At 35.2% G+C, this 24609-nt stretch overlaps 2 protein-coding genes and 1 long non-coding RNA gene across 5 annotated transcripts; all 3 read left to right on the top strand.

Annotated features, from left to right (window-relative positions):
* Positions 1 to 4977: 4977 nt before the first annotated feature.
* LOC140978660 (uncharacterized) lies at positions 4978 to 11573 on the top strand. The gene is made up of 4 exons (XR_012175595.1): positions 4978 to 5356; positions 6283 to 6346; positions 10788 to 11260; positions 11337 to 11573. It is a non-coding gene; the product is annotated as an uncharacterized lncRNA (long non-coding RNA).
* LOC140978658 (uncharacterized) lies at positions 8188 to 9709 on the top strand. The gene is made up of 3 exons (XM_073443854.1): positions 8188 to 8721; positions 8829 to 9460; positions 9562 to 9709. The coding sequence occupies exons 1-3, from the start codon at positions 8284 to 8286 to the stop codon at positions 9608 to 9610; spliced, it is 1119 nt and encodes a 372-aa protein (XP_073299955.1). The 5' UTR covers positions 8188 to 8283; the 3' UTR covers positions 9611 to 9709.
* A 259-nt stretch (positions 11574 to 11832) lies between the features above and the next one.
* On the top strand, positions 11833 to 13287 carry LOC140978659 (uncharacterized). Of its 3 annotated transcripts, none has more exons than XM_073443855.1 (5): positions 11833 to 11939; positions 12072 to 12179; positions 12262 to 12525; positions 12724 to 12840; positions 12930 to 13287. In XM_073443855.1, exons 1-5 carry the CDS (start codon positions 11871 to 11873, stop codon positions 13215 to 13217), a joined length of 846 nt encoding a protein of 281 aa, XP_073299956.1. In that variant the 5' UTR covers positions 11833 to 11870; the 3' UTR covers positions 13218 to 13287. The 3 variants fall into 3 exon arrangements, with proteins under 3 accessions (XP_073299956.1, XP_073299958.1, XP_073299957.1); XM_073443857.1 differs by having other exon boundaries at positions 12724 to 12799; positions 12930 to 13176; XM_073443856.1 differs by having other exon boundaries at positions 13039 to 13160.
* Positions 13288 to 24609: the final 11322 nt, after the last annotated feature.

Genomic DNA, 24609 nt, shown 5'->3' with positions numbered 1-24609 from the left:
TTTTTATTTTAAATTTATTGTATCTTAATGGTTGTATAAGAATAAATTATTAGGATCTATAATATAAATAATTATCCTAATAATGTAAATGTTAAAGTGAATAGTGTAAACCAAATTGATAAATTAAATATGTTATTAGAGTTGAATATGAACGAATTATTTAATTGGAAATTAATTTTTGGATTATGTAGATTGATTTATGCACTGACATCCTATTTACAAATAAAGACACATTAAACTAAAGATGGAGAAATGAGGTATGTTGCGACCAAGTAACATACGACATGCATGAGATATCCTTGTTATTTGATATATGATTGATTGATTCGAATGAAATTATATGTCAATGTGCCCTATTTGATTTGACGTGAGATACATGACATTCATAATTGATAGATCGATGCATAAAATAAATATTTTGTTAACACACATCATTTTATACATATATTGATACATGACATGCACATTGAGCTATGATACTTGAATACGTTAATATTATTGGATTTTGATTTTGATTCTGAGGTTTTGAGCACGATACTATGTTTGGCATTATGTGGCTTGTAAAACCATAGTCATTTGTGGCCCCTAAAATTATTGGTTGAGATTTGATATTTGATGGTGCTTGTTGGATGGTTTCATATGAATATTCTTTTATACTTGACTGAGGTCAGTGTGTCTGTTAAAGCTTTGATGATTTGATAGATATTCGTTTCCTCCCCCGAATGAGCGTTCATTGGTAAATTCGTGGATTTAATACACTAACTTGCAAATCCAGTAACTGTATAATGATCATCCCTCCTTGTGGTTCACCTGCTCACATTGCTCATATTGAAGAAATCAAACAGCATCTTTTAGAAAGATCTCCATCCCCAGAAGACCAGTTTGATCTTGAATTTCATATAGATATTCTGCAAAGGAATCTCAACGGTCTCTCGGAAATAGTAAAACATTTGTCTTATGAACATGCTGGAGAAGTTAAAGCCACCAAATTCTTCCGTGAACATATTTCTGAAGAAGTCAATCGCATGGCAGAATCGTTGGCCAAGATCCATGTTGAAACCAGTATTTTCAGACAATCTGTTTTCACAAATCAGAGTAACATCTTGCTCGGTCAAGCTGAGATCACTAAAATTGTCTCTGATCATGATTCGTCTATTTTCTCTGTCTCCAACAAAGTTGAAGCTATGGATTCGAAACTTGAACTTATTGATACCAATATTGAGTCCCAATCTCAATCTCTTCTTGCTCTTAATGAACGAGTTTCGAATCAAACACCATATCTGGATGACTTACTCACTCGAATTCAAGTTAATGATGCCAAAAAGGGGGAATCAGAAGACAGGACTGGAGTGTTGGGACATCGTATTCTCGCACCCAAGATGCAGCGGAAGTTTAAAATTTTTGTTCTTGGGTGTCGTGTGTTTAAAACCATTCATAGGATGTTTAAATAATTATACCTTTGCGTTCTTAACGCCGGAGTCCAAACTATTCCGGTTTGAGGCGGATATAGCCCTTCTTGTGATTCCCTACGAACGTCTCTTCAATTTGATCCCTAATTAGGTCCACGATCAGAAACTTTGTTCCTCGCTTGGATTGCACTAGAAATCACAAACAATTTGTGCGTTGAGACTGTAGCCTCCGAATTTCTAAAATTCGGAGACGAAGCGGCGCGGCGGTGGAAGAAGAAAAAAATTGTCCGAAACCTTTTTTCCATTCAATTGAGTTTTGGCCGCGACATATATGATTCAAAATCATGATTTTATGCTAATTTTTTCTTAATAAATCATTAACCAAAATTATAGATTCTTAATCCATAATTAAGCAAATCATATTTGCTTTTGGCCAAAATTTTTCTTCCATAAAAAACATGATGTGGCCGTGGGTTATGTGAAGAAAAGGAAAGAATTTTCTTATGTTTTGTGTGAAAAATTATTCATCCCTCAACAATGAGCCCTAATAGTGTATTTATAGAGCGAGACTCCTAATCTAATTAGGAGTCCCTCTCCCACAAAGACTCTAATAATTTCATTATATTTAAATTCTCATATTATTAATATATAATGTATTTATTAACCTTTAATAATACCTTATATAATAATATCATATACACTTATTTTATATCACCATATAAAATATATACATGTATATGTATATAAAATTAAATAACCATTATTTAATTTATAAATTAAATCCTTGATTAATTTAACTCTAGACTCCTCTAGAATATTTATGAGAATTTGTTCATGTTAGTAGTCACTACTACTAGCACCACCATTTAATTAGTAAATTCTCAATTCACTAAATAAATGATTTCGAACTCATTATAACCCCGATCGACGATCCGAGAGCGCCGATATGTCAAGGATACAAATCTTGTTCATATAATGAAAATTGAAAATTTCGAAGATCAAAATTTTCACTTACCATATTGGGCAGCTGCCAGTTTTAGTGAACTCCTTCACAAAACAGACAGTTCCACTCTCTTTCCTTATTTAGCAATCATGCCAAATTCCATTTCTTCCATCATATGGAATCAACTCATAAACTCCTTTATAAGCTTCTTGTTTGATCTCCATCACACTATAGTCGCCAAATTCCAACTCCTTGAAATTTGACTATCTCAACGGGAACACAGAATCCGATACTTGTGTGATCCTCAATGGTTCAGGAATACAGCTAGCTGTGGGTTCACATCTCCATGTGATTCAGAATAACATTTATTTTTATTCGGGTTTACCCTAGTAACCCCATCCTTTTCATCAACTCTTTGGTCAAGAATGTCAGAACTCATTTCTGATTGCACCCATCGGATCATGGTAAGAGCGTCTAGTAGTATCGCTCCATGATCCCCTAGATATCACTGATAGTGCCTGCTAGAACCTTTAGTCGTGGTTAGCGTACAGTACGGTCCCTTCAACACAAATATCCCAATCGAATCTGCAACCATTGGTATATCGAGAGTTACATATGAATTCGATAACGATGCGATTTATCTTTGAGTACTAATAGTGGCATGGTATGTGCAACTAGGAAAACACCTTTCCCTAAAGCACATTTCTTGCTTGGGCCAGAGTCTCCTTGCACTATTAACTCATCAGATAACAAAGGATATTTTCACCCGTAGGCGAACGATGAATCCCCGACTACAATGCATTTGCTCCTACGTATTTCGAAACTACACCCAACCTCCCCACCTGATGACCCTCGATGGAGTCAGTAAAAGGATCAAAGTGCATGCTAGTACGTATAGCCCCTACATTGTACCGGGTCAAAGGACTAATGGTATACAACCATAACTGCAGACTATTTCACTCGATAAGTGAGAACCACTTGGACAGTCCGCCGGAGGGTTGTTCAGTGCATCATCACATGATCACCCATCTGTGTGAATGGACATCTCCATGCCCTTGCCAATGAAACATGACGTTTACATCACAGATGCTAGTCTCAGGCTCGAGCGACCTTTATCCTTGTTTTAGGCGGCTGAATCGACTAGGAACCTGTTTAAAATATACGGTACACTTCTTAATGAGTTTCATGATCTTACGTTGTGACGCAGACCTCATGGTACCTATTATATATTCAAGAGACTTTATCTATGCAGCTTGCATGGTATACAGATAAAGTATAATGCCATAATCGAATAAAATCGTAAAATATTATTAAAATAAATATTGTTTTACATTAGAGTCAATAAAGCCCGAGCCACAAGTTGGCTTGCCGGGCACCTACTCTAACATGGAGATGGCAGACATCATGCAGAATCTTCTTTCAGAAATCTAGATCCTCAGGACGAGGAAACGATGTTCAGAGATATTGACACTGATGAATAAACTCTTTTTTAAACTCTTTTATTTATTTACTTATCAAATATCTTGTTATAATTGCTAGCTACTTTTTGTTATAACTGTTGTTCTTCATCGTTACTAACATGTAGGTTTTGGCATCACCACAAAGAGGGAAATTGTTAGACTTAATTTAATTGTGGTGATGAGAGTCAAAACCAGTAGGACGTGATAGTAAAATCAGAAGACAGTATAAAAAGCAGAAGCTCTCGTATCGCTTAAACAGAAGCAGTACTTTTCGAGTACTTAAACGGATTATAAAAAGCAGAAGCAGAACTTAGCTTAAACAGAAGCAGAACTTAACTTCTTTTGTTTGATCGTTACAAGTCTTAAATATTACCGTTGCTTTACCTAATACTAGTATTAATTGCATCATTAATGCTGTACAAAGACATTTAACGCTCCTTACTAGTTTTGGTATAAAATAAAGACTGATTATTCTGAAGCTTTCTGCAACACCCTTTTTAGGTGATAAAGCTGATTCACTCAGAGTCAAGAAGCCGTTTTACTTATAGACGTTGGATTCAAAGTTTTCTACATATATAAGGATCAACCCTATATAGAAAACAACGATCATTATTATCAAGGAATACATTATCTATCCAACGTTATTTTGAGCAACCAAAGAACTACTCTTTATCCTCAAGCTCAAAGATACAGAAAAGCAGCACACTCGTTATAGCAATTATTTGATCTTCTGAGATCATCTTGTGCTGCTGTTTCTTAATCTCTTCACAAACTATTCACTTTACTACATCTTATTGAGAAGAGTCTGTAATCTGAAAAAGAGTCTTTTCTAAAACTTTGTTGCACTACAAGAAAAATGGTTTTTTGCGGCACGACATTAACGACGTGCATTTAATGCACGTCGTTAATGTAATTTTTAAAGGCATGCTTTAAAATGCACGCCGTTAATGTGGTTGCACCTTACACCAACCACGACGTGCAGAACAAAAACGCTGTAAATATACTTATCAACGACGTGCCGGAAAGTGTGTGGTTAAAGCTTTTTGTTTCAACGACGTGCATTTAGTAAGCTGTAAAAAATTACATTTATCGTGCACAATGCATGCTGTGAGTATTAGCAATAAAATTAGTACTTTACAATGAGAAAGGCGCCAAATCCCCAAATAAACGCGCCTCTCTTTTTTCTCCCGATCAAAACCCTCCTCCTTCCTCTATCGTCTCCATCATCGCCAAATCCTGTTAAAATTCTAATTTTTGAACCTTTGCATTCAAATCAACAATTTCATCGTCAGAATTTTAACAAACTTCTTCGTAATTTTAACAAACCGTCGGTTTTCTGTGGAGTAAGTTTATCGCTTCAGTCATCGTCGGCTCCTTCTACCACCGCTGTCTCATCGTCGAGAATATTTTGTTAGCCCACAACCGGTGTACCTGGGCTCCTTCCAAATCTACGATTTCATCGGTTTGAGTTAAAACCACCTGAACCAGAATATTGGGGGATTTCGAATCGAGATTCTGAAATTTTTGTTGGTATGAGGGCTAAGGTAAGCTCATCCTCTTCGTTTGGTTATGATTCATAGTCAATTAGCGTAGTTTCCTTAAAGTAAATCATTTATTTTGTTTTTCTAGTTAATGCTTCTTCTTTTCTTGTTTCGTTTCTTTTTATCAATCTGTCAATACCGATTGTTTCCTTAAGTAACGCGTATATTCAAAGTATCAATTCAATTTCTAGTGATGATGAAGATTTTCGGGCAAATAAGTATTACTTTTTCGTTATGCCTATTTCATGGAAAAGGCAACACCTTTTCAGCTTTAGATCCACCTTGTGAAGTAATCTCTTTCCATCAGCTAAAAGAAAGATTTCTTAATGCTCGGTAATGGGTTAAGGAGCTACGTTGGGGTGACTAGTGAATGGCCTGTTCCAACTTCCATTGATGTCCCAATTGCCGTGAGTTTCCAGTGTTAAAGGATCAATTTCTTGAGGTATATGATTCTCAAAAACTGAGTACACCTTCCCCGAATGCTCAAATACATTGGTGTTGCTCAGATATTTATCAACCAAGCCAAACCTCAACTAGCAAGGATGATCAAAGAGCAACAGTAAGTTCAGTAAGCTGGGGAAAATAAGAAATTTTGCTAAGATCTTTGGTCCAGGGAAGAGGTTTCCAGAATATATAATTGATCTAGGACTGATACAGGTCAAAGAATACAATACATTGAAGGCAGCAAAGAGATATGAACCATACATTTAGTTTTTGACTTGCATGCAGCTTATATGAACTACTTGTCTTGACTGCATTTTATGATATTTTCTTTTGTTTATTGAAGATACATTGTGGATGTGTTGCTCGTGGATGTGGGGATATTTTGCATAAGCATCCCTTAATTTGTGTGTTTCTCTTTTTTTTTTTCTCTAGTGACACAAAAATTATGGCTTTTCAATCAATTGCTTTGTTTGCTTGCATTACAGTTCTAGTTCAACTCGTGGCAGCACTTAAGATCATCGGGAACAAGCTGCTCACCCAGAAACACAGGTTCCATTCGTTTTTATTGCGTACTTTTCGCTGATTTATGATTATTTAATTAAATTTTCTGGTGTAAATGAAATTTATTATAGTAAAAGAGAAAAAATGTTTTGGGACAACATTAGATTCTTAGATTTGGTTTTACTGTGAAAATTGGATGCATTCTTCTGTACATAAGTTCATGAAGTTGAAAAAAATAGATTTCTTAATCAAAAAAGCACACACTTCCCATCCCCTGCCTCCACCACCTAAGGGCCAATTAATGATGCATGTTATTGAAAGAATTTATTTTTTTTATCGTAAAAAAAATAAAAATAAAGACAAATAAAAAAGAAGTAAGTAAATAATACAAACAAATTATTTCAACTTAATGATGTCTCAGTAAGTAAATAATACAAACAAATTATTTTGGAAATTATCTGCATTTAAAGACAATGAGTTTGGGATAGTAAAAACTAATATTTAAATAAAATAAAATTAAGCTTTTTAAAATGATTTTTTTTTATACAGATAATGAATCAAATCTACTAAAAATAGGTTTTTATAATATTTTTTTATTAAGCAAAAATGTAAATTTTTTTTTTTGTAAATTGAGAACATAAGTTTTTTTTTGTTTATCAGTAAGTAAATAATACAAACAAATTCATTAACATTCCCCTACTAAAATTCCCAAACTTTTATTTATGAAACACGACTCAATTATTTTTATCAGTCATTAATTATGGCCTTCTGATTAATTATACAAGGATCCAGGTTTGGGTCATTTACGAAATGGATAAAGAATGGATTCATTTGCCTTCAAGACTTGTACCCGAGTATGAAGAAGGGGTTCAAAAATTTCTTGCACAAGCCAAGGACTAAGCCGAAACACGTGACGTAATATTATGTCCTTGCATACGTTGTAAAAATAAGAAGTATGTGACATTTGACAAAGTGTATGAGCACTTAATTATCAAGGGGTTCGATCCTTCTTACATGATTTGGTTCTTCCATGGTGAAATTGATACCCCAAAATTTGAAGGTGAAGGTAGTTTAGGAGGAGTTCAAGAAGCGGAGGATGAAATTAGAGAGGCATTTTCACTTATATAGGGATGTATTTGTCTCAGATGAAGAGGTTGGACACAATACGTCTGACACAAGAGATTATGAGTTTGCTAATTTATTAGAAGATGCAGAAACTCCTCTCTTCCCTGGATGTACGTCTTTTACTAAGTTGTCAGCATCTATCACATTATACAATTACAAGTCTACCAATGGTCACACTGACAGTAGTTTCAATGAGCTCCTTAAGATCTTAGGTGACATGCTTCCAGAAAAAACCACACTTCCACAAAATGTTTACTCAATGAAAAAGTTGTTGAAACCATTTGATTTAGGATATGAGAAGATTCATGCTTGCCCAAACGATTGTTGTTTATTTAGAAAGGAGCTCAAAGAATTAGACTCATGTCCAAAGTGCGGTTCCTCAAGATGGAAGGTGTACAAAGTTACCTTCAAAGTTCGTAAAGGAGTTCCTGAAAAGGTGCTAAGGTATTTTCCTGTGATACCAAGATTTAAAAAGATGTTTAAATCAGAAGAAATGGCTGAAGATTTGATTTGGCACTCCAATCACAAAAGTCAAGATCATATGATGTGTCATCCAGTTGATTCAGTAGCTTGGGATACAATAAATCACAAGTGGCTTGCTTTTGCATCATATCCTAGAAATCTTCGTCTTGGTCTTGCAACAGATGGATTCAACCCTTTTGGTGACCTTAGTTCCAGATATAGTTGTTGGCCGGTTATCTTGGTCAATTACAATCTTCCTCCATTGAAGTGCATGTCGAAGGAAAATCTTATGTTAACAACGGGGAAATGATATAGAGGTGTACTTGGAACCTCTTGTGGAGGATTTGAAGGAGTTGTGGGACATAGGTGTGGAGGCATTTGATGCATTTAGCAAGTCAATGTTCAATCTGAAGGCTATATTGATGTGGACAATCAATGATTTTCCAGCTTATGGTAACCTAGCTGGATGTGCCACAAAAGGGAAATTTGGTTGCCCAATATGTGGTGAAGACATATGTTCTATGTGGCTTAAGTACAGTAGAAAGTTTTCATACTTAGGCCACCGAAGATTTCTTGCACCTGATCATCCATTTCGTGAGAAAAAGAAATGGTTTAATGGGAAAAAAGAGAGAAAAGGAAAACCGAGGCCTTTTACTGATTTAGAAATTCTCAATGAGGTAAAAGTCATTGAAAATGACTGGGGAAAAAAGAAAAGGAGTAAGAATATCAATAATGCAAAGAAAAAGAGAAAGACACATGATAGTTCAAAAAATGTACAAAAATCAGATCAAATGTGGAAGAAGAAGTCAAATTTTTTCAGTTTGCCATACTGGAGTGTGAGTTATTTTGCACTCTATTCATCAAGTTTTATAAATTTTTTTTTCCCGTAAATTTTTATGAATCCTGAACCAACACTATGAAATGTGTTAATGGTTATGTGCAGGGACTGCTGCTACGTCATAACTTAGATATGATGCATGTTGAAAAGAATGTCTGCGAAAATATCATAGGCACATTGTTAAATGTGAAGAAAAAATCCAAAGATGGTGTGAATGCTCGCAAAGATTTGATGCACTTAAACATTAGAAAAGAATTACATCCTCAAGAGAAAGGTGAAAATATGTATCACTTGCCTGCTGCACCTTACAAATTGTCTAAAAAAGAGATGAATGCATTTTTCTCTAGATTGAAGAAAATAAAGTTACCCGATGGCTATAGCTCAAATATTGGTAACTGTGTTTCTTTAGAAGATAATAAGCTTATTGGCCTGAAATCTCATGATTGTCATGTTCTAATGCAACAATTGCTATCAGTAGCATTGAGAAATCTTTTACCTAAAGGTCCATGTAGTGCTCTATTTCTGTTGTGTGCATTTTACAATGAATTATGTCAAAGAGTGTTAGACAGGAACCGTTTAGAACAACTCGAGGAGAATATTGCTGAAACTCTATGCATGTTGGAAAAGTACTTTTCACCCGTTTTTTTCACTATCTCGGTTCATTTGACAATTCATTTAGCAAGAGAGGCTCGCTTGTGTGGGCCTGTCCAATTCCGTTGGATGTATCCATTTGAAAGGTAATAGATATTAAATTATTTTTAGACCAATATTATGTTATACATATAATTTAAATTTGCTACAAACACTACTTTCATGTGAAATTTGTTTTGTTATTTAGATTTATGAAAACACTTAAAGAGTATGTGAAGAACCGAGCAAGGCCATAGGGTTGCATAGCTGAGTGTTACCTTGTAGAAGAATGAACGCGATTTTGTAGTGCTTATATAGAAAAAGCGGCTAGTATTGGTATCCGTTCTAATCGGAATCAGGATTTGGAGAATGGATTAGTGGAATGTCACTCAATTTCTCAAGGAAAAGAAAAAATTTTAGAAGACCATGTGTTGCAAGCTGCACATCGATATGTGTTGTTCAATACTGCTGAAGTTGAGCCTTACTTACAGTGAGTATAGCTAATTACATATCATATTTGCCTTTGTCTATTACACAATTCATATATTCTAATAATCACCCTTTAATGATTTTAAATAGGATGCATATTGAGGAGCTTAAACAAACAGATCGTCGTTTCTTAATTAATGAAACATTGTTACAGAAGCGACACATGAAACATTTGCTCAATGGTTATCAAAACATGTTTGCGATAACTCATCAGACAGAATTCAATGGCTAGCACATGGTCTAAGAAAACATGTTATATCTTATATGGGTTATATTATAAATGGATATCGATTCCACACAATTGATGTTGAAAGGTCGACACAAGATAATGGTGTTTCGATTAAAGCAGATACTGTTTGTCAGTCTAGTGTGAATGATTATTCACATACTGTTGGAAGAGTATTATACTATGGAGTTATACGAGATATTGTTTTACTAGATTACTATTCTTTCAAAGTTCCCGTTTTTAGGTGTGATTGGGCAAATCATGAAACTGGAATCAAAATGGAAGAAGGTTTTACACTTCAACTTACACCAAGGTCTAAGAACTTTTGAAGGCGATCCTTTCATTTTAGCATCACAAGCAAAACAAGTATTCTATTCTAGAGAAAATGACGAATCAAACTGGTATGTGTTGCTGAAAGAGCCGCCTCGGGGTATGCATAACATGAATTTGCTTGAAGAGGAAACCTATACATTATCCACACCTCTTGATGTGTCCACACTTGAGATTAACATTACCGAGAAAGAACCGTATGCCAGAAATGAGTGTGAGGGAATTGACGTGACTGATCCGTGATTGAAAATTTTGGTTGTAGATTTTATAGTTAATTTAAAAGGTTCCATTGCACTTTATTTACTGTTGCAATATATTTGTCTATTTTCTTTTTATTTTCACTGAATTATCATGTTATATTACATGTTTGACTATATCTTCATATACAGCATTAAAAAATGAACAGATTGGGCCAAAAACGAAGCAAGGTATATGTTGATGAAGTTCAGGTGATGTTTTGTTATTTTGTTAATTTTGGTTTATTTTAATTTTAATAAAGTCTTATTTTTACATGATAATATATCTTTGTGCTATTTTGTAGGAAAATATAGCTAATAAGGTATCGAGAGTGGACTCCAACACTCCACCTAATTCATCGGAATATTTGCATGATAAAGAGCTAATTGATGACGCCAACACTAATAAGAAAAAAAGACGAGGTCCATCAAAGTTTAAATTGGTTAGTGGCCAACAACAGCCCAAAAATCTGGAACGTAATGAGTTTGGACAGGCAATTGGAGATAATTCGGTCAAGTATGCCACTTTTCTAGGTTGCGTGGTAAAAGAAATTGTGCCATACACATTAGGTCGATGGAAGGACTTAGACGAGGAAATGAAGAATAAGATGTGGCGTTGTCTTCAGGTAATGCTTATCATTGTATTTTTATTCCTATTTTATAACAAAATGTAGAAACTTTTTTATGCTTCTTAATGTGTAGTTGAACTATAAAGTTGAAGAGTGGGAGAAACATTCAATCTTTCAAAAGTTAGGTAAATTGTGGCATGATAGAAAGTCCAAACTCCAAATACTTATACGAGAAGTTGATGATAGTCGAGTGGCTTCACGAGATCTTTGTCTTTTGAAGCCCGAATTTATGGATCAAAACCAATGAGACTTGTTCGTAAAGAAGACGCTATCACCACCATTTCAAGTAAGTATCAATTCATTGTTATGGATTTTTTTGTGCTGTTGTTTATTGTTGTTTGTGACAGTTTGTATTGTTCATTAATTGAGTTACACACTGATTTTTTTCGGTTGTTCTTGACCTGATGTTACGAAATTCTTAGTCCAATTATCATTTTTTATTTAGTCGGTGGTAGCTTCCTAGCAAATAAATTCACAAATCAGAAGTGGTGAAGCACAAGATAGTGAAGCACAACTGTATTTTTTAGTAATCATGTGACTAATCAATTATATAAGAATATGTTATATGTTTTTTTCTTTTCATGAAAAGAGTTAAAAATTTAAGGCAATGAAGGGAAAGCAAAGATACAACCACACAATGAGCAGGAGAGGTTATGCCCGTTTGGCTCACATTATGGTAATTTTTATTATTTGAAAAACCTTATGAAAAGTTCTTTTCAAAGTTTTCTTTTTTTAATTGTAATGATACATTTTTTGAATTATGTTCCTAATGGATTTTTCATATATTTCTATATGCCTCATACTGCAGGAGAAAACAAGTTCTGCTGATATACCAATTACAAGAACAAAAGTATGGGTGGAAGGCCATAAGAAGAAAAATGGACAACTTAGTGGTGAAGCTGTTGGAGAAAAAATGGTAATAAAATTTTTTCTTTCAGAAAAAACTGGTAAACTTAAATTCATTATTTTCTAGAAAATTATTTGTTTGTTATTTGCAGAAAGAAATAGAAGAATGTGCACCTGAATCTCAAAACACTACTAACATTGCTGAGGATGCAATTAGCCTTGTATTTGGGAAGGAAATTCGAGGTAGAGTGCGTGGAATGGGCTTTGGAGTTACACCTTCAAAAGTTGGAGCATCTTTGCAACAAAATGAAACTTTTAAACAACTTCAAAGTATGATGCACAACCTTCAACAAGAAGTGCAACAAATGAGGTTAATTGTTTTCCAAAATATGAGGCAACAAAATGAGCAAGAACAGGTTAGTAACTAAACGACATTCGATAAAATAATTTGTATTGATGCTGTTGAGAATTCTTGTTTAGTGATGTCGTTGATGTGGTCATAATAATTTGTATTATGTTTAATTTGGTTGATGTGGTCATAATAATTTGTGTATTGTCTTCTTACATTGGAGATTTGTTGTTTGACATATTTTTTTATTTATATCAATATGTAGGTTGGTAGTGGTGGCAGTATTGGGATTGGGAATGATATTGGCAGCGGCTGTGATATCAATCGTCCCAAAAAAAGTGGTAATGCTGATAATGTGAACCAACATCAAGTTGCATCTCGGGTAACTATCTTAAAAGTTTGTGTTATCTAAACCACATTTGTTATAAAATATATATGACATAATTAATACTTTGTATGGTTTATATGCAGTCAAATTTAAAGAATGTGAGTCATGGAGATATACCTGAAAATACTAAATGTAAGTTGCTTCATTGGTGTGGTGATGGAGTTGTTGCTGAAGGTCGAATTGCATTCACAGATCCAACGGTAAAAGTGCATCACGTTCTTCTTGGTGGATCTTGTTGGAAAGTTTGGGTTGATAGAGTTCTTGTGGAGCAGGTAGACTTAATTCAACCGAATTCTGAAATGATTTTTCTGGATGATGCAGTTGGAAGCACAGTAGTATGGTTTTCTAAATTTATCGTTTTGTGTGACTGATACAGATCCTATTAGTTCTAGAGTTACAGACACTATTGCATCAAACCATCATATGAATGAGTATTTTGTCGACTTTATCAAGTTTTTTGTCTTATTGGATAATGGAGAATTGACATTAATTACTTAGTTTTTATGTTATCTTATTATTTTGCTTTAAATCTTGTGATTGGTTGGATGTGGTGTGATAAATCTTCATGATCGAGAGATAACTACTTTGTTGTGATGCATTGATCGAAAATTTAATGTGATGCACGTTGCTGATAAACCAAATAGACATCACAGATTGTACAATGTTGAACATGTGAGCTCACCTTATCAACAACATATCAACAACATGTTTTGCATGACGTTGATACATTTAAACATAGCATGCGCGGCACGCTGCTGAAAGATAACTATCAATAGCACACTTTGCACGTCGTTATTAGAGTAAACCGCAGCTTAAACCGCACGCTGCCAATAGTTTCAAACTTAATACGACTTTTAACTTTACAGCATGTGTCGCAGCGTGCATTGCACGCCGCGGATATCCTTCCGCGGCGCACATTGCACGCTGCAGAAACCAACTTTTCTTGTAGTGTTGTATTCATTATACTGTGTTGTGAAACTAAGAGTTTCAGTAGGCTAAAGGTAAGTCCTACTGAAGTGGGTGTGTGCAAGAGTTGTACTGTAAAAACCAAAGTCTTTTAACGATACCTTCTAGAAACAGAAGAAGGGGAGACGTAGAATATTTCATTTTCGAACTTCCAGAAACAACCATTGTCTACTGCCTACTATTTTATTGTTTTCACCCCAAACCATCAGATCGTTTTCGCACTAGTTATTGTGATATGTTGGATATATATTCGAACAAGATAAGCTATAATCTCAAACAAGATTCTAGCACCTTTGCAAAAACGTCCAACAAAAGAACGAGTTTATTCCTCTCCCCCCTCTAAACTCTATATCGATCCCCAACACTCTATTAAGATTTGTCCAGATTTTCTTCAAAAACTTTAAGACCCACTGTTAATTTTATAAATAAAATATAAGACTTACTTTTGGTATTTTGTTATCTTTGAAATTTTGTACAATTACCTTGGAAAATAAAGAAAAATTCTTCATCAATTATTTCTTTAATTATCAAGATTCTTTGATCTTATCTCCAAATTAAGTTTAACCATCTTTTGGTCAAATATACAAATAATATAAAATTAATTCAGATAAGCACAAAATAAGGAATAAAATTCATGATAAACACGAATATGATAAAATAAAATCTCTTAAATCTCTATGACACTCAAGCTTATCAATGATCTTTTGTGCATTAGTTATAATGAGCTTTGGTGATATTTTTGTAAGATTTTTTTTAGTGCTAATGGTTTTATAAATCATCATGAGTTATAATAATCGTTGAAGTAGGGTATATTGGGTATTTTAATAGTTATACGTTTTGATTATTATAATGTTTAATTATTGACAGCTAGGCCAATATGTTATCTGTAATAAGAGTATCTTTTGTATTTATATAAATTTATATTATATTCAAAATTTTAAAATATTACATATTTTTAAATTATTATAATATCTAATATTATAAATTTTTTAGATTATCATATCATTAATTAGATATTTTTATTTAACTCTATATCGATCCCCAACACTATATTGAGACAAATGTTGTGTCTCGAACTCGAAAATTTACTAGACATGCATGTGAATCGGAATTTTTTTAAATGTCGACTGTACTTTAACTCGATCAGTTACACTTCTCGTTAGTTCGAACTTGAAAAATAATAAATATTTATAAAAACCTATTTTTTTTTAAAAAAAATTTGATTCAAACTTGACATCTTCATGTTTGAAATCCTTTTGGTAATTCAGAGCCAAAAATATAGTGTGGGCTAAGCCTAGTTTAGCCCACAAGACAACGGGCTTAATCATATATCGTGGAAACTTATATATGTTATAATTGTACTACCAAGCAGCACTAAATAGAAATAGTCCAGTCCAAGCTGCATTTAAGACATTCAAAATTTGACATATCGTTTTAGGGATAATCACATTTACGAATTTGTGGCATTAACGAAAAAAAATACAACCATATTTAAATATTATATATATTTTCTTTTATATTTGTGAAAAATAACAAATAAATCAAATAACTTATAAAAGAACCATAAGGCTGTACTTGGATAGATATATTTCAAATTCATGAATTTCAAATATATTTTAATGTATATTTGTCGTTTTAGATAAGCAAAAATTAAACATTAGACTCAATAAAAATCAATGGAAGTGAATACATAAAAAATTCTCTTTTGTCACTAATTAAAAAAATTAATTCAATATTCTCTTAGTAACAATATCTATGATTACTGGTGTGATCTAGGATTTTAGGTTTAAGAGAGCCGCATATTAAGTGATGGAAATGTGCGACGGTGTCGAAGCTACCAATTTCCTTCTGGAGTTGTCAGTTTCACTCTTTTGACTTTTGGTCTATGAGTTATTTTTCCAAAACTTCATGTTTGAGTGTGAGAAATATGATAATTAAGAAGTAAAAGACAAATGTTGTGTCTCGAGAACTCGAAAATTTACTAGACATGCATGTGAATCTGAATTTTTTTTTAAATATCGACTTTACTTTAACCCGATCAGTTACACTCCTCGTTAGTTCGAACTTGAAAAATAATAAATCTTTATAAAAAAAACCTTTTTTTTTAAAAAAAATTTTGATTCAAACTTGACATCTTCATGTTTGAAATCATTTGGTAATTCAGAGCCAAAATATAGTGTGAGCTATGCCTAGTTTAGTCCAGAAGATAACGAGCTTAATCATATATCATGGAAACTTACATATGTTATAATTGTACATATCGTTTTAGGGATAATCATGTAATGCCCGAATTTTGAAAAAAATAAAATTGTGACAGTAGTTGTGATGGTTTATGGCTTTACGTTATAGTATGAATGGTAATGAATGTTATAGAATGGAATAGATAATGGATGGGTAGAATCAAAGGTTGAATTTGAGCTAAATAGGTAATGGAAGTGCAGAAACGGTATGAAAAATGTGGCAGTAGTTGTGGTTTTTAGCATAATGTTTTGTATATTGATCCAATTGATGTGAGGCCACTTTTATTAGAAAGATAAGACATAAGGCCATAACTTTTTTATTTTGAGTTTTGGTCAAATCATTTGGGAAGACGAGCCAAAAGCGCCCCGAAGTGTGTCGTACGTATCGTCGTTCCTACAATGACACATGTTGGGAGATTGAGCATAACTCTTTACTCAGACCTCCAGATGACATGAGGCTAATTGGAGATGCAAGCCAAGACATAGGACTACAACTTTCATGTTGACCACTTTTGCAAATTAGGACGTTAAAAATTTGTTTTTGGCAGAATTCCGCGCCATCGCCCAGGATCCAGCGCCCTAGCGCGCCGGTTGCTGAAATTTTGGTGTTTGGGCAGCAAGGGGCGCGCGGCTGCGCCAAAACACGCACCATGGCGCCCAGCACTTGTACAAAAAATGTTTTTTTGTGTTGGGAAGGCATAAAAATCGAATGGTATCATAATTTTCCTCAGTTTTCTTCTTTCTCTTCCAACGAAACCCTCCTTCCTTCCATTTTCTACATTTCTTCTTCAATATATGGGAGAATTGTTCAAGGAAATTATGAAATGAAGTTAGAATTGTGATCCTCTCTTCAAGATCTTCAAGATGGTGTAAGTGTGTTACATGTTATTCAAGTTTGGAAATGGGTTGAAATTTAGAATTGATATTTGAGTTGATATTTGAGATATTGAGATGTTGGAGATGTTGAAATTGTTGTTGTTTGAATTTTAAAATGGGTTTGAATTTTAAAATGGAATTGAAGCCAATGACAAAGTAAAGGAGTTAACTCTTTAGCACGCATGGTGTGTGTTTGATAAAATGATTCAATAAATGTTTTTATGGCATATTGCGGTTAAGAAATTTACGGATCTTGATTCGAAGCATTATTGAAGTAACTATGAATTTTGTACAGAAATTGCTCTGTTTTGATAAATGATCCGAGTTCTTGAGTTATAGTAGACTTCGAAGGTTCAAGACTTCTCATCTACACATTTCGATCTTCTTTTGGTAATATTTGAAAGGTATGTTACGGTCGGTAACATACGAGGTAAAAGTATCATTTTTATTTTAAATTGAAAATTCTATGTCTCGATGAATTACTTGTGATTTGATGATGATTGTGGCCTTGAGATGAGTTTATTATAATATCGAAATGATGATATTGATTTGCATCATTACATTGCTTATTGAGCCACTTGTTGATTCAGATTTGATATGGCGGAGGTCGCCTTGATTTATTGATTTGTTGGACGTATGTGGCTATATTTGAGTTGACATAGTGTATGCGGAGGTCGCTGCTATGGCCTGAACACTCTCTATATGCGCACCATAGTCCTGGGATTGTAGAACACAGCACCCCACCTCGAGCGGATGAGTCGGTGGATGTTGCTCGGGGATTCTCTTTCCTTGGGTACCCTATGACCAGATGATTCACTTGATCTTGAGATTTATTGATAGCCCACAGCTTCAGATCATACATTGCATTATATTGCATCTTTATGAATTTAATATGAAATATTTGTCACTTTAATTCTCATATATTATTGATTGTATCATACTGGGTTTATACTCACCGGCATGTCCAGTACCTCTTGTTTNTGTTACAATTATAATTATTAGCATTAGATATCGGACCCGTGGCCCCGCATTAGGTGGTATCAGAGCGTAAGATATTTGGGAACAGGGTAGATCGAGTCAGTTAGAATTGATTGATCATGCGATATATTTGTTAGCATTTTCATTGTGCTATGATGTGAAATACATGATTTAAATTGAGATATTATATTGTTGAGTTTTATTCGAGATTTTTGAGATTGTTGAGTCTCGAGAGCCAGAGATGATTGATACAAGATTGAGATGATTGTGATTTTGTGATTTTATATGTGTTTGATCTATTTTATATCAGACATGGCTACTCGAGGTAGAGGTCGTGGTAGACATAGACAGAACGTACCGGTGGCACAAGATCAGGGCAGTGCTACTCATACTCAGATGGATATAACTCCGACTTCGATGGAGATACTGTTAGCCAGATTTCAGTCTTTGCACCCACCGATGTTGAAGGGTACCGAGAATGCATTAGAGTGTGAGAACTGGTTGGAGAATATGGATCAATTATTTGAATCTCTTGAGTATCCAGATGATCGTAGAATCAAGTTAATTGTTCATCAGTTATTGGATGTTGCTAAGAGTTGGTGGATCATGACTAAAAAATCTTTAGAGGGTCGAGGTATGATTGTTACATGGGATATTTTTAAATCTGAATTTTATCAGCGTTTCTTTCCTACCTCTTACAGGAAAGATAGGGGAGCCGAGTTTGCAAATTTAAAGCAGGGAAATTTGAATATTGAGGACTATGTTGCTAAGTTCTCGAATTTACTGAGATTTGCTCCTCATGTAGCATCCGATGAAGAAGCTAAGGCCGATCACTTCATAAATGGTCTTAACCCTGATATCTTTACCTTGGTTAATACCGGAAGGCCTAACACTTTTGCTGAGGCTCTTGATCGAGCCAAGGGAGCTGAAACCGGAATCATTAGGTAGAGAGGTTCTCAGATGCAACGACCCCAACAGCCACAGTATAGACAGCAGTTCAGACAGGGTAATAATGGCGGTAACAGTGGCAACATAAGAGAGCAGTTTCGGGCTAGAGGCAAGCAATTTAAGAGGCATGGCAGTAATTTTTCGAGTTTTAGTGGATCGAGACAGTCTGGTTCAGTTCAGAGCACTGATTATTCAAGTTCGAGTTGTGGTCAGTGTGGTGGTAGACATTATACCGATCAGTGTAGAGGAATCTCGTGAGCTTGCCACTCGTGTAACCAGGTGGGACACTATGCTCGAGTGTGTACTAACCGTGGTAGTGATATGTCTCAGAGTGGGGGTCATCGAGACAGACACCTCACCAGAATCGTCAGAACCCTACAGTTCATTCTTATCAGCAATCAAACCGATCAGATCAGAACAAACAGAGTGGTAGCCACAGGGTAGGACAGCCACCTAGACAACAGGGTCGAGTTTTTGCACTCACGGAGGATGAGGCACATAAAGCTCCAGATAATGTCATTGCAGGTAATTGTTTTCTCTCAGGTTATCTTGCTTATGTTTTGATGGATACTGGTGCATCACATACTTTCATAGCTGAGCACTTTGTCTCATTGCATTCACCGCAATCTGTGCCATTATCATCTACATTATCTATTTCTACTCCAGTGGGCAAAGTGATGAGGTCAGTTGAAATGATAAGTGATTGTGAATTTAGTTATGAGGATAATGTCATTGAGCTTGATTGTATTGTGTTGGAGATGTCTGATTTTGACTGCATACTTGATATTGACATGTTGACAAGATACAGGGCTACTGTAGACTGTTTTCAGAATATTGTTAAGTTTAGGCCTGATATGACAGATCACTGGACATTCTATGGTAAGGGTTCTCGAGCTAAGATTCCTTTGATATCTGTTTTGTCCATGACTCGTTTGTTGCAGAAAGGAGCAGAATGTTTCTTGGTTTATGCAATTGATATTTCAAGGTCAGTACCTAAATTGGCAGATATTCCAATTGTTAGTGAATTTTCAGATGTATTTCCAGATGAAATTCCAGGATTTCCTCCAGTCCGAGAGATTGAGTTCAACATTGAGTTGATGCCAGGTACACAGCCTATTTCTAGAGCTCCTTATAGGATGGCGCCAATTGAACTGAAGGAACTAAAGGAACAACTTGAGGATCTATTGGCTAAAGGATATATAAGACCAAGTGTTTCACCTTGGGGTGCTCCGGTTTTATTCGTGAAGAAGAAAGATGGGTCTATGAGGCTTTGTGTCGATTATAGACAGTTGAATAAAGCCACAGTAAAGAATAAGTATACTTTGCCAAGGATTGATGATCTCTTTGACCAGTTGCAGGGTTCTTCTGTATATTCTAAGATTGATTTAAGATCTGGATATCATCAGTTAAGAGTTAGAGAGGCAGATGTGCCTAAGACTGCTTTTCGTACCAGGTATGGGCATTTTGAATTTTTGGTTATGCCTTTTGGGTTGACCAATGCACCTGCGGTATTTATGGATTTGATGAACCGTGTGTTTCAAAGGTATATAGATCAATTTGTTGTGATATTCATTGATGATATTCTTATTTATTCAAAATCTGAATTTGAGCATGCCGAGCAATTGAGAGCTGTTTTGCAGATTTTGAGAACTGAAAATTTGTATGCTAAATTATCCAAATGTGAGTTTTGGTTGGATAGAGTGGTTTTCTTTGGACATGTGATTTCAAGGGCTGGTATATCAGTTGATTTGAGTAAAGTTGAGGCAGTCATCAATTGGTCTAGACCAACATCAGTTCCTGAGGTGCGTAGTTTTATGGGTTTGGCAGGCTACTATTGTAGATTTATTGAAGGATTCTCACAGATTGCGAGGCCAATTACCCAGCTGACACAAAAGAAAGCACCATTTATTTGGTCACATACATGTGAGGCTAGTTTTTTTGAACTTAAGCAGAGATTGACTAGTACTCCAGTTCTGACTATTCCATCAGGTGTAGGAGGATTTACAGTGCACACTGATGCTTAACATCAAGGACTGGGTTGTGTATTAATGCAGCATGGCCGTGTTGTTGCCTATGCTTCACGACAGTTGAAGCCACATGAGTCTAGATACCCAGTGCATGACTTGGAACTAGCAGCAGTGGTTTTTTGCCTTAAAGATTTGGCGTCACTACTTGTATGGTGAGAAATTTGAGATATTCACTGATCATAAGAGTTTGAAATACCTCTTTTCACAAGCGGAGTTGAACATGAGACAGAGACGTTGGTTAGACTTGTTGAAAGACTATGATTGCGAAATAAAATATTATCCAGGAAAATCTAATGCAGCAGCCGATGCTTTGAGCAGAAAAGTATGTAATATGTCTTTGATCACTAGCATTGTATCTGATTTAGTAGAAGAATGTTGTTTCTCTGATTTGGATTTTGTGGTAGATACTCAACATGTAAGAGTATTTATGATTCAGGCAGAGCCCGAGTTGTTTGTAAAAATTAAAGAGGCCCAAAGGTTGGATCAAAGCATTCAGAAATCAGTTGAACTCGTTAAATCAGGACATCGATCAGAATTTCAGGACAATAATGAGGGTATTTTGTTTGTGAATGATCGTATTGTAGTTCCTAATATTTCAGAGTTGAGGATGCAGATTTTGCGTGATGCTCATTGCAGTAAATTCAGTGTACACCCTGGAAGTAAAAAGATGTACAATGACTTGAAGAAACAATTTTGGTGGAAAAGAATGAAATCTGACATAGCAGAATTTGTATCTCGTTGTTTGAATTGTCAACAAGTGAAAGCAGAAAGAAAGCGACCAGGAGGTCTTTTGCATAGCCTTAAGGTTCCAGAATGGAAGTGGGACCATATCACCATGGACTTTGTCACGAAATTGCCGAGGTCGTCGAGGGGTTGCGATGCAATTTGGGTTATCGTTGACAGATTAACTAAGTCTTCGTGTTTCATTCCTTATCAGATGACATATAGGCATGATCAGATGGCCAGATTGTACATCAGAGAAGTTTTGAGATTGCATGGTGTGCCTAAGTCAATTGTATCAGATCGTGATCCCAGATTTTCTTCTCATTTTTGGCAGAGTTTACAAGAGGCTCTTGGTACTCGTTTGCATTTGAGTACAGCATATCATCCTCAGACAGATGGACAGTCAGAACGTACTATTCAGACATTAGAGGATATGTTGAGAGCTGTAGTGATGGATTTTGGTATTGGTTGGCAGGATTCGTTACCACTTGTCGAGTTTTCTTATAACAACAGTTATCAAGTGAGCATTGGAATGTCACCATTTGAAGCACTATATGGCAGGAAATGTAGATCTCCTTTGTATTGGGACGATTTATCTGAAGCACCAATTGTAGGACCTGATATGATAAGAGATATGACAGAGAAGGTGAAATTGATTCAGAGTCGTATGAGAGCTGCTCAGGATAGGCAGGCTAAGTATGCGAACATCAGGAGACGGCCGTTGATTTTTGAGAAAGGTGACAGAGTTTTTCTGAAAATATCTCCTTTCCGTGGTACAGTTAGATTTGGAAAGAAGGGTAAATTATCACCGAGATTCATAGGTCCATATGAGATTTTGGAACATGTTGGTGATTTAGCTTATAGATTAGCTCTTCCTCCCGCGTTATCAGGTGTTCATGATGTTTTTCATGTGTCCATGTTGAGGAAATATCATCCAGATCTTTCTCATGTACTTCCACCCGATGAAATTGAGTTAGATCAGAATTTGAGCTACATTGAGAGACCGATTAAAATTCTAGATAGAAAAGATAAGCAACTCAGAAATAAATTGATACCGTTGATTAAAGTACAGTGGAACAGACATGATGTCGAAGAGGCAACTTGGGAATAAGAAGATAAAATGAGACATAAATATCCAGAGTTATTCAAATGAAGTACGCTTCTATTCTCGGTTTTATTTTCAGTATTGATCATTACATCTTAGACTTGAAAGAGATGATTGATTTCGAGGACGAAATCTATTTTTAGAGGGGAGGAATTATAATGCCCGAATTTTGAAAAAAATAAAATGGTGGCAGTAGTTGTGATGGTTTATGGCTTTACGTTATGATATGAATGGTAATGAATGTTATAGAATGGAATAGATAATGGATGGGTAGAATCAAAGGTTGAATTTGAGCTAAATAGGTAATGGAAGTGCAGAAACGATATGAAAAATGTGCCAGTAGTTGTGGTTTTTAGTATAATGTTTTGTATATTGATCCAATTGATGTGAGGCCACTTTTATTAGAAAGATAAGACATAAGGGTATAACTTTCTTATTTTGAGTTTTGGTCAAATCATTAGGGAAGACGAGCCAAAAGCGCCCCGAAGTGTGTCGTGCGTATCGTCGTTCCTACAATGACACATGTTGGGAGATTGAGCATAACTCTTTACTTAGACCTCCAAATGACATGAGGCCAATTGGAGATGCAAGCCAAGACATAGGGCTACAATTTCATGTTGACCACTTTTGCAAATTAGGATGTTTAAAATTCGTTTTTGGCAGAATTCCGCGCGCCATCGCGCAGGATCCAGCGCCCTAGCTTGCCGGTTGCTGAAATTTTGGTGTTTTGGCAGCAAGGGGCGCGCGGCTGCACCAAAACACGAGCCATGGCGCCCAGCACTTGTACAAAAAACTTGTTTTGGTGTTGAGAAGGCATAAAAATCGAATGGTATCATAATTTTCCTCATTTTTCTTATTTCTCTTCCAACGAAACCCTCCTTCCTTCCATTTTCTACATTTCTTCTTCAATATATGGGAGAATTGTTCAAGGAAATTATGAAATGAAGTTAGATTTGTGATCCTCTCTTCAAGATCTTCAAGATCGTGTAAGTATGTTATATTTTATCCAAGTTTGGAAATGGGTTGAAATTTAGAATTGATATTTGAGTTGATATTTGAGATATTGAGATGTTGGAGATGTTGAAATTGTGTTGGTTTGAATTTTAAAATAGAATTGAAGCCAATGACAAAGTAAAGGATTTAACTCTTTAGCACGCATGGCATGTGTTTGATAAAATGATTCAATAAATGTTTTTATGGCATATTGCGGTTAAGAAATTTACGGATCTTGATTCGAAGCATTATTGAAGTAACTATGAATTTTGTACAGAAATTGCTCTGTTTGATAAATGATCCGAGTTCTTGAGTTATACTAGACTTCGAAGGTTCAAGACTTCTCACCTACACATTTCTATCTTCTTTTGGTAATATTTGAAAGGTATGTTACGGTCGGTAACATACGAGGTAAAAGTATCATTTTTATTTTAAATTGAAAATTCTATGGCTCGATGAATTACTTGTGATTTGACGATGATTGTGGCCTTGAGATGAGTTTATTATAATATCGAAATGATGATATTGATTTGCATCATTACATTGCATATTGAGCCACTTGTTGATTCAGATTTGATATGGCGGAGGTCGCCTTGATTTATTGAGTTGTTGGACGTATGGGGCTATAGTTGAGTTGGCATAGTGTATGCGGAGGTCGCTGCTCTGGCCTGAACACTCTCTATATGCGCACCATAGTCCTGGGATTGTAGAACACAGCACCTCACCTCGAGCGGATGAGTCGGTGGATGTTGCTCGGGGATTCTCTTTCCTTGGGTACCCTATGACCAGATGATTCACTTGATCTTCTGATTTATTGATAGCCCACAGCTTCTGATCATGCATTGCATTATATTGCATCTTTATGAATTTAATATGAAATATTTGTCACTTTAATTCTCATATGTTA

This window comes from Primulina huaijiensis, chromosome 6 (assembly GCF_012295235.1).
Source record: "Primulina huaijiensis isolate GDHJ02 chromosome 6, ASM1229523v2, whole genome shotgun sequence".
Taxonomy (NCBI): domain Eukaryota; kingdom Viridiplantae; phylum Streptophyta; class Magnoliopsida; order Lamiales; family Gesneriaceae; genus Primulina; species Primulina huaijiensis.
This window is presented reverse-complemented; position numbering and strand designations above follow the sequence as displayed.